At 46.4% G+C, this 11007-nt stretch overlaps 1 protein-coding gene across 2 annotated transcripts in view; it reads left to right on the forward strand.

Moving 5' to 3' along the window:
• Positions 1–9321, forward strand: part of APLF (aprataxin and PNKP like factor) — a 122154-nt gene extending 112833 nt beyond the window's left edge. For both annotated transcript variants that reach the window (XM_039529481.1, XM_039529480.1), the window contains one exon: positions 8652–9321. In XM_039529481.1, coding sequence (XP_039385415.1) covers positions 8652–8860 — 209 coding nt within the window. In that variant the 3' untranslated portion in view covers positions 8861–9321. The remainder of the gene's footprint in view (positions 1–8651) is intronic.
• The last annotated feature ends 1686 nt before the right edge of the window (positions 9322–11007 follow it).

The raw sequence follows: 11007 nt of genomic DNA on the forward strand, positions 1-11007 counted from the left end.
CAGCCTTGGTGTGAAGCGCCCTGCTGGCACTGTCTTTCAGCCATCACCCATCCCCCTCCCCAGCTCCAGTCAAGAAGCCAAAGAGAAGCACCAGGGGACGATCCCCCACTTCCCGTAAGGGAAACGACAGGGCTGGAGGAGCGCCAAGACCCGTGCCAGGCGGCTCGACGCCTCCGTCAGGGAGTCGGGCTCCAGCTCAAGTTGAGCAGTCCAGCCCATCCCACACTATGCCTGCCACCCCAGACAGCGATGAGGGCCTCCATCATCTAGATGTCCTGTCAACACCAGAGGCCCTGCAGGCAGTGCAGGAGATCCTGTTGCTACCAGTGCAGCCCACACCGGCTTTGCCGGTACACCGGTCTAAGGGTAAACCTCCCTTGAGACCTTACCATGTGTCCCCAACTCAGCGGCACCGTTCCCCATTGTGGGGGACGTCCCGCCAGCACTTGCCCACTCAGAGCCATCATGCCTGGGAGGCAGGCTCAATGAAGCCATTTTCGGTCTCCAGACCCTGGGCACCAACAGCGGGATTCGAGGTGTGGCTCGCTGGTAACCCAGTGCAGACCTACCAAGGCACACCCCTGGCAAGAGCATCAAGATCAGCCTTTCGTGTCCCAACGGCCTCAGCACCAGTCATGTGAACCATCATTGAACACGGCCACCAGTCACCAACCCACTGTTGCCAGTTCCCGCAGTTGGGGAGATCCTCGCAGCAATCAGCCCACTCCTGGTCCCGTTCCAAGTCCCGGTACCGGTCAAGCAGCATGAGGCACAGATCGCCGGTTTGCCGATGGTCCCAGAGTTCCCACATGAGGGACTCATCTCAGTCGGTCAGGTCAACATCGAGGCGTAGCAGCCGGCACCGCACGGAGAAGGAACGCCGATCCGCTCGATCATGGTCACCTGGGAGTGACCACTCCAGCTCTGGAACTGAGTCCTTGATAGTGGGACAAGCTCCGGCACTGGCAGTACCATCCACATCGTCAGCACCGTGACTGACTCCGTGGGCCCAACGCCAGTGGCTGCCGGCGGCCTGGAACCCATGGGGGTTTCCCCAGCCCTCGCAGACAGTCCACTCGGTGGTGGGGGCCTCAGGCCCTCAACCTCAGCATCCTGCCCTCCACGAGAGATGGAGGCCCTAGAATTCAGGACACCTCCCTCTCCCCCTCCAGGCCCATGTGCAGACAGTGGAACAGCCTGCTGGACCACCAGGGAACGTGGTAGTGCCCACAGCACCAGCATCGTCCTCATCATCGCCAGATGAAGCCATCACGGGTCCCCCTCACCCAGTTCCACAAGATGATTCTAAGGCTCATCAGGAGCTATTGAACAGTGTCACCTCCAACCTGGGGCTCCAGGCAGAGGAGCTCTAGGAGCCATCGGACTCCCGATTTGACATCCTCTGGTCCACGGCACCTGCTAGGGTGGCTTTGCCCCTGCACAAAGGGGTATCAAAATTATTAATGCCCTATGGCAAACCCCCTCCTCCCTGCCTCCCATTTCAAAAAGGGTGGAACATAAATACTTCATGCCAGCTAAAGACCATGAGTAACTCTACATCCACTCGGCCCCAAACTCTCTCGTAGTTGAGGCTGTTAATCAAAGGGAGAGGCGGGGCAGCCCGAGCCTATGCCCAAAAATAAAGACTTGAAGACACTGGATCTGTTTGGGCGAAAGATTTATTCGTCTTCTAGCCTTCAGTTGAGAGTGGCCAACCACCAAGCCCTCCTCGGCCCCTACAATTACATGTGGCAGGCCCTGGCCAAGTTCTAGGCTTCGCTTCCCGAAGGGTCCAGGAAGGAATTCCAGGCGAACCTCGAGGAGAGCACTGCTGCAGTAAGGGTGGCCCTCTAGGCAGCTTCAGATGCCGTGAACTCCGCAGCTTGCACCATGGTCTCAGCCATCTCCATGCGTTGAGCATCCTGGCTGCTCCTCTCTGGCCTGTCGACAGAGGCTCAGCAGTCTATGTAGGACCTTCCCTTCGACAGCCAGGCCCTGTTTGCAGAACAGACTGATAGTAAGCTGCATGGGTTCAAGGACTCCGGTACTACCCTGAAAACTCTAGGGCTGTATGTCCCCTGTCCAGCCCATAAGCGGTTCAAACCACAGCCAGCTCAGGGCCAAGGGAGCCAGTCCCAATAGGAGCCACCCCACAAAAAGAGCAGGGGCTACAAATGCCACCCAAGCCACTCATCCCCTCCCTCTGCCCAATCAGGTTCGACCCACAATAAGCAGGGGAGCAAGTGGGTGTTTTGAGAGTGTGCCTGAGGGCGGATTATACCCCAGATATATCTTTCCCGACTTTCTCCAACTGCCTTTCTTTTTTCCTCCTGTCATGGACCACCATAACCTCAGACCACTGGGTGCTCAGTACAGTGGTGCAGCGTTATACCCTACAGTTTCAACCTCCCTACCCCTCTTCCCCATCCCTCTTCAGGGACCCCTCTCACAAGAGTCTCCTCATGCAGGAGGTAGAAGGGTTGCTGCAGCTGGGTGCAATGGAAGAGGTTCCCTGCGAGTACACGAATGATGGGTTCTATTCTCAGTACTTCTTATCCCAAAGGCCAAGGGTGGTCTACAGCCCATCCTGGGCCCATGAGACCTGAACAAATACCTAAAGAAGTTGAGGTTCCGCATAGTCTCCCTGCCCTCCATCAGCCCCTCCCTGGATCCGGGAGACTGATATGCCACCCTCGACTTGAAGGACGCATACTTTCATATAGCGATCTTCCAAGAACACAGGCACTTCCTATGCTTCATGTTTGGATCAGACCACCTCCAGTTTGCATTCCTCCCTTTCGGCCTACTGACAGCACTAAGGGTGTTTACAAAGTGCATGTCGGTAGTAGCGGCTTACTTCAGGCATTGGGGTATCCAGATCTACCCATACCTCGACGACTGGCTGGTCAAAGGTCGATCCAGATCCCAAGCCCAAAGGGATGTCGCAGTGTTGCAGGCCACATGCCAATCCCTTGGCCTGCTGGTAAACGACAAAAAGTTGACGTTAGTTCCAGTGCAGAGGATAGAGTTCATCGGAGCGGTGCTTGACTCCACCTGCGCCAGAGCGTTTCTGCCACAGGAAAGGTTCCAAGCATTGGTGGACCTCATCGCAGGAGTCTCTGCATTCCCCCTGACCACCATCAGAGTTTGTCTGCGCCTGCTGGGACACATGGCAGCATGTACGGATGTCGTCCACCATGCCAGGCTGCAGATGCAGCCCTTATAGCAGTGGCTGACAACGGTCTGTTCCCAGTCAAGAGATCACCTGGAAAAGTCGTTACCATCCCACTGACAATACTTACTTCACTGCAATGGTGGACCAACCCAATGTCGGTCCTGGAAGGAGTTCCATCAAGCTGATATTGATCCACATGGAGGCCTATCACCTCCCCGGTGTCAGGAACATGCTGGCAGATCACCTCAGCAGATCCTTTTTCTCTCACCACGAGTGGTTGCTCCATCCGGAGGTAGCCCAGACTTTTCCAGAGGTAGGGAACTCCCCAAGTGGACCTGTTTGCCACCAGACAGAACAGGAAATGCCATCACTTCTTTTCCCTGCAAGATCTGGGCAAGTACTCCCTCTTCAGTGCCTTCCTCCTGTCATAGTCGGGGGGACTGATGTACATGTTCCCGCCAATCCCGCTCATCAGCAGAGTCCTGTCAAAGATCTAGAGAGATGAGGCCCAAGTCATCATGAGCGCTCTGGCGTGGCCACCCCAACATTGGTTTGGCACACTGATGGACCTGGCAGTGGCCACTCCCTGGACCCTTCCCGCCCAACCAGATCTGCTGTCGCAAGATCACAGGCATTTTTTACACCCCAATCTTGCCCCCCTCCACCTCATGGCGTGGATGCTGCGTGGTTGAACTTGGAAGAGCGGGCCTGCTCTAGCGAGGTCCAGCTAATCCTCCTGGAAAGCAGAAAGCCTTCCACTAGAGCGACCTACCTGGCCAAGTGGATGAGGTTCTCCCACTGGGCATCTGAGAATAGTATTTCTCCAACGCGCTCCTTCTTACAATCTATTTTAGATTACCTGCTCCATTTTAAGAACCAGGGGCTGACCCAGTCCTCTGTCAGGGTGCACCTTGTGGCTATCTCCGCTTTCCACTCACCAATCCAAGGTCAGACTGTATTGTCACATGACATATCAGTCCGATTCCTGAGAGGCCTCAAGATGCTCTTTCCATCGGCCTGAGCCCCTGTCCCACAGTGGGACCTTAACTTGGTTCTTTCTAGGCTTACAGGCCCACCTTTTGAGCCTATGGGCTCCTGCTCCCTCTCCCACCTGTCATGGAAAGTCGCTCTCCTTCTAGCTATAACATCCGCGACTCAAGTGTCAGAGATTAAAGCTCTGACATCGGAACCACCGTATACAGTGTTCTATAAGGACAAAGTTCAACTGCGATCCCATCCGGCCTTTCTGCCAAAGGTGGTGTCTTCCTTCCATGTTAACCTGGACATCTTCTTCCCAGTGTTTTATCCCAAGCCGCACACCACTAGGGAGGAAAGGAGGCTGCATGCCCTGGATGTCAGACGTGCCCTTGCATTTTATCTAGAGCGTACCAAGACCTTCCACAGGTCGACCCAGCTCTTCATCGCGACAGCGGAGAGGATGAAGGATCTTCCAGTGTCCTCGCAGAAAATTTCCAACTGGATCACTTCCTGCATCCACACCTGTTATGAGCTGGCACAGGTCCCGCCACCACTGATTGTGACTGAGCTCAGGCATCCTCGGCGGCCTTGGTAGTGCAAAGCTGGGGCTTTGACCACACTGGCGCTTTGCAGCGCCGCAATTTGCCGTGCTGGGGAGGGTGAGTTTTCACACCCTGCTGCAGCGCTGCAAATTTGCAAGTGTAGCCATGGCCTTAGAGTCTACATATTAAAGATGCAAGGCACTTTCAGTGAGAGTAAACTCACATTTTGTTTCTTTGTGCTCAGATGTCTCTTTCTTCCTGTTGATTTTAGGTAATTTAGATTAATTAAGGTGCTCTTAATTGTTGCTAGAGACTAGCTGGGTGAGATAATATATTTTATTGGATCAACTGCTGTTGCTGTGAAGCTTGAAAGCTTGTCCCTTGCACATGCTAATTGGTCCAATAAAAGATATTACCTCGCTTGGCTTGTCTCTCTCATACCCTGGGACCAACACAGCTGCAATACTACAAACAGCAATGGTTAATATTTGCTGACTCTTTCTAAAAACGCCCTGTCTGCTGGTTCTAGTGGTTGCTCCCAAAGGTCAAAGCTTGTAAAAAGCTGGGACCAGCAAGTTCACATTTGAGACAGTCCTAGTCAGCTGTGAATACTATATCTTGCAAGCAGATACGGTTCTTTTAACCTTTAGTACATGCTGTGTGGCACAGCTGCAGTGTTAAGCAGAGTAGAGCTGGTATTTCCATATAAATATATTTAAACTCTAGCAACCAAGAGGAGAAAGGGTATTGACTAGATGACACCAGAGGGACTGCTAATTGCTTTGTGCCTATGGAGAATAAGTGGCCAGGGTTTGAAACATTATCTAAGGGTAGAACGGTGAGGATAAGAGCAAATGTTATCAATAAAGCTTCATGTAGTCACTGATTCTGTTCTTATCACTGTATTGCAAATTTGTGCCTGTCCATTCTACAGCTACCCACATGAGTGGTCGGCTTTGGCTATCAGCTATATGGAATCCTCTTACGAACAGCTTTCATATCTCTATCAAGCAAATTATCTAGTTCCCAAGAATAGCTTTTTTAAAGAGGATGTGCTGCATCCCCTTGGAGCGTCTTTTGTGTAAACACATTTTAAATAAAAGAGCCTCATGGCCATCTTGATAAATGTGGTGCCACTACAAGAGACTGTTTTGTCAGAACTGCTTGCTTTAATAAGCTGCCTTAAGAGCCATGGGATTGAATAAACTTCGTCAGGAACAATAAAAACACCTACGCTGTTCTTTGCTAGAGTCTGAAAACCAAGCAAGAAAAATGCGGCTTTTTTTTTTTAACCATTTTAACTATTTGTAGGACAGTGGCACCATATCAACGGCTGATTAAAATAGCCAGCAGCTCCACACAACAGTTCACTTAAAATAAAGGTGATACAAGCAGTGCTCTGGAAGTGAAGGGGGATTTTTTTTTAAAGGTTCTGGGTTTACTGTACCCAAGAGGGCCAGTCTGCCATCTTTACTCAGCTTGAGCAATACACTACTCTGCAAAGATCCCATACGTTTCAATGGGACTAATTGAGGAGTAAAGTGCTATTCAAAAGGTTTAAGAGGTCCAGAATGTGGCCTATAATAGGTCCAATATCATATAATCATCAACCTGTATTTTCATTCTTGTCATACTCTTGAAGCAGGTAGTGGGTTTTTTTCTTAACTGGGCGGGGTGGGGGGTGGTTAATTGACAATTGTGGGAGACTTTTCAGAAGTGCTTGAGCACCTGCAGCTCTTACTAAAATAATTGGAAGCTGCAGGTACTTGGTACTTAGGAATATCACTCTCATATGAGAAGACTCAATCCTTTCAAAGAGAGGGACACAGTGGAATCAATATATTCTTTTCTTCAGTTTTCTGTTGCTTTCCTTTTTTCTTCTTCTCCACCCTCCCCTTTGTTCAGTCCTGTATGTTTCTTTATTTCTAATTTTCCTTCCTTTGTCTTGCAACTTTACTGTATTTTTACACTTTCTCTAATGGTTTGCTTTGAAATGGTGGGGATTTTGTTTTTACCGTATTTAGGACACCTGCCACTTCTCTGTTCCCTGATGATTCTGCTGTTCCATACGCCGTCAGTGACTTTTGTAACAAACAGTACCATTTTCAGCAGTGAAGTTAGTGGGGTTGCGTGGAAATGATTAGTTAATCCTTTTAGAGCTGATGGTAGGTGGTAAAACAGCAAGCAAAATGGTAGATTACAGCCCAGATTGGCAGAGTTGGCAAGTGTTTGATTCCTTTCTAGGCGCATGCATCATAACTGGATTGTCCAAAGCAAGTAGTTAGATCCAGAGGACTGTGGACTAGGTTTTCTTGGATTGTACTCGTCTCCTCCACAGATTGCTGTGTGTCTTCCAGCAAGTCTTTTAACTTCCCTGTGCCATAGTCCACCCATCTGAAAAATGGAAGTAATATTTTATAGTGGTGGTTGTGACATTCCCCAGGGTGCAACTTGAACTGCTATGTCCCCTTATCTCTCTAGACTAGGATGCCTTTCACACTGCTATGCTAGTGAACAGCAAACCCTCTAGGCTCTGTTCATTCACAGCCACCAGCATGTTAAAACACTCCCAGCTCAATGCATGAATGCTATGCACAGCCATCCATGAATAGATACAGGGCGACACCCACATATCCCGCAATCCCAGCCTTGCCCCCAAGAAATGTGCGTCTTGTTCAGTAGCCCACTGGACTGTACAAGCTCATAAATTAGTCTGTCATTCCAACAAAGGGTAATGAATATGCACCAGCCCTGTTGACCTGAGTAGAGATTTCCCGAACACTTCAATCAAACACGCTGGTTTAGATAAAACCGTAAAACAAGTTGATTAACTAGAGAAAGATTTAAAGTGATTATAAGTGATAAGATATGAGTTAGAATTGTTTACAAAAGAAATAAAAGGATAAACACACAAGCTAATTCCTAAACTTTACCAAGGCCGATAAGTTTAAAAGCAAAAAGGTTTCTCTCACCCAGAAGCTTTCAGCAGATCATACTGGCTGTAAAAACCTCCAGGCCAGGACCACTTCCCCAGTTCAATGATGCACCTTTTGTCTTTCAAGCAATCTTGCTGCTGTGAGTAGAGATGGGGAAGGAGAGGTATCTAGAGGCAATTTTCTCACTTCTTATACTCTAACACTTTGTACTGGAAAAGTCTTTCCTGGGTCATGGGGTCAGGCAATTCCAGGGCATATGTGAGCTGCCAGCTATCCATCAGATGAATTGTAAATTTCTTGTTTACAACTCCCCTGCTGGTGAATCTCTGATCTTAGTACCGAGCTTTTAGCACCTAGTTGGCCTGCCAGTGTGCCTTTGTCTTTGAGAAAATGGTCTGAGGGTGTTACCCAGAACTACAGCGTATTTTAGTAACAATCATATAGCAAGATCTTGTAACTCCATATACAGTGTTGATACACACATTTTAACAGGATAGTTATGTTCAGTGGATTATGAGTTTTCAAATGATACCTCACAAGGCATACTTTGTTCAAAATATATCATAATCATATAAATTGGTAAACATGGGGTACAATGTATCAGAGGGGTAGCCGTGTTAGTCTGGATCTGTAAAAGCAACAAAGAATCCTGTGGCACCTTATAGACTAACAGACGTTCTGCAGCATGAGCTTTCGTGGGTGAATACCCACTTCTTCAGATGCAAGATGGGGTACAATGTGTCACAGTGATGAGAAGCTTACTTAATATTTATAAATGCTTTGGTATCCTTGGGTGAAAAGTGCTATAAATATAACTAAGTGCAAAGTATTCTATTAATAGAACAGCTAAATAATCCCATAAATAGTTTTGTAATAGTTGTAGTAATTTTTGGTTAAAAAAAAAGTGAAATTACTGTAACTCTTGAGCTAACGGCATTATAATAAGCACCTCGTAGATCTAGATTTTTCCACAGCGCTTGAAGTGTATACTTTAATCTCTCTACATTTTGCCCTGTACAGGAAAAAGTGTTTTGGAGGAGGACAGTGATAATGATGGTGAACCGAATGAATATGACCTGAATGACAGCTTTCTAGATGACGAGGAGAAAGAGGAGTATGACCCTACTGATGAAGATTCCGATTGGGAGCCAGATCCTGAAGACAAAGATAATGAAGATGTTGAAACACTTTTGAAAGAAGCACAACATTTTATTAAAACCAAAAAGTAGTTTTGGCCAAATGATGTGAAGTACTTGTGAACGTACCTGTTTACAGAATTGGTGGGGGTTTGGGGAATGACTTTGAAAGCCAACTTTACCCATGCTTGAGACACTACAAACAAGGATTTTTAATGAGGAAAAAATGCGCACCGGCTTCCTTTTCTTTTGATACACATTGTTCTGCCTTCGACTTCTTAGCTGACGAAGTCAAATCATAAAGTCTGGGATTATATTGTGGCTAATTGAAGAATTTTTTTTTAAATGGTTCTTTTCTGAGTCTTTTCCAACTTCTTCACAGCTCATATTGTCAGATGGAGGATTAATGGGTTGGAATGTAGCTATTAACATTCCTCATGAATATCTTTCTGTGCTTGCAAAAAAATAAGGATTGTAGACCTACCTTAGGGAGGTTTATAGTTTTACTAAGGTGTAATATACTCCATGCTAAATAAAGAAAAAGTAACATTGCACACCTTTTTTTATGGCAGATCAAATCATTCTCAGTTCAATAAGGAGTCTTTGTTAAACCAGTTATTTTGATTAGTTTGTTATTCATCTATCCTACACTGTCATATTAAGTTTTAACAGGCTGTTAATAGTGGATGTCTTCACCTTATAATTGCACTTATTTCTCTGACATTCCTGGTGTAAATTGCAAATTTTGAAAATTGTTTAAATAACCCGGGGAAACCAATTTTTTGTTAATTTATGCTAAATTTCAAATCATGTCCCCAAATCAATTCTAGTGCATCTTTTTTTCCAGTCAATGTACATTGATGATACTGTCCATTTATGTTGACATTGAAACCTTAATGATGGCTGGTTCTACAAACTGACTTTAAATTATGCTGAGCTTATTTAAGTGAAGCGTGTAGTTTGTTTGCCTAATGCTTCCCGTTAAGGCCCTGTTTTCAATTGGCTTGTAACTTTCCCTAACTTTTAATCTTTTCAGAATTGAATGTTTTTAGAAAGTTTTAGCAAAAATGGTGTAGCCGTTACGGAATACAAGGTTAGGAGAAAACGCATTGTTTTGCCTGGATTTAAAAAAAATCTTAAAAACCATTTTGTTGAGATGATCTAGCACATCCATGCTTTGGAGCAGGGATTTGAAATTTAGCAGAGGGGGTCTCCCTGGTTTCAGGGATATGCCTTTTGCTTTCCCTGTCAAAATCTGCCCAAATTTAGTAAAGACCCTCCAACCATCACACTTTGCACATGCTCACTAGAAGCTCGTTAGAGTTTGGCCGCTGACTTCTCTGAAGATTACGTCTGCACTGAATACACTCCATCCCCTCGCAGCTCCTGCATTTGATCAGGCTGCGCAAGCACCATCACTGCAGAATGACTGAGCATGCTCTTCTCCAGGGGCTCTGTAACACTTTCTCTGCAGTTTTTTCTCCCAGAGGCCATGGGTCACTGCGGTGCTGGGTACAGGAACAGAGAGCAGTGATCTTCCTGGTGATGCCTAGGCAGTGAGGAGGAGGAGGAGGAGGAAGGGACTTGATTGGAATTCTGAGGGGTGAGGCGCAAAGGGCGTTTGAGGGCAGCATTGTGGAAGTCAACATGGTTGCACATGTTAGGATTGTGTTTTGTTTCCTTTTTAAAAAAAATGAAGCTATGAGAGAAAAAATAGCATGTGATCATGTAATTAAAGATTGTATCATAGCATGTATGCACAAGGAGGCTGAATTAAGGTTGTGTGGGCATTCTTTAGGCAGGCATTTACTAACTTTTGAAGGCTTGACTTTGCAAATATAATATTCTTGTAACATCAGGGAGTTTTGTATGTAATAGTATGTATACTGGCTTGTATCTCCATTAAGATTTGTAATTTGACAATTATTTAATTTTTTGAAAGGGCTTCAGAGAAGGAGTTCAAATAACCTGCTAGTGTCTAAATCTATATTGAGCTGTATTTCGGAGGAATATAATATTTTCAAAAACTGTGCATCAGAAATCTGGCTCAGACTTTTGAAGATTGTGTATGAATGATCACTCAGGATCTTGTTTGCGTGTTGAGAATATGAGAATAATTTGTTTACTGTCAGAGTTGTTTCACTTGAAAATAATTCTACTCATAGATGAGTATTCTGAGTTTATCTGATTTCATATGTGACCTTAGCAACCTTCAGCAAGCAGAAACATTCTATTCAGTA

This window comes from Mauremys reevesii, linkage group 3 (genome assembly GCF_016161935.1).
Source record: "Mauremys reevesii isolate NIE-2019 linkage group 3, ASM1616193v1, whole genome shotgun sequence".
Classification (NCBI taxonomy): Eukaryota; Metazoa; Chordata; order Testudines; family Geoemydidae; genus Mauremys; species Mauremys reevesii.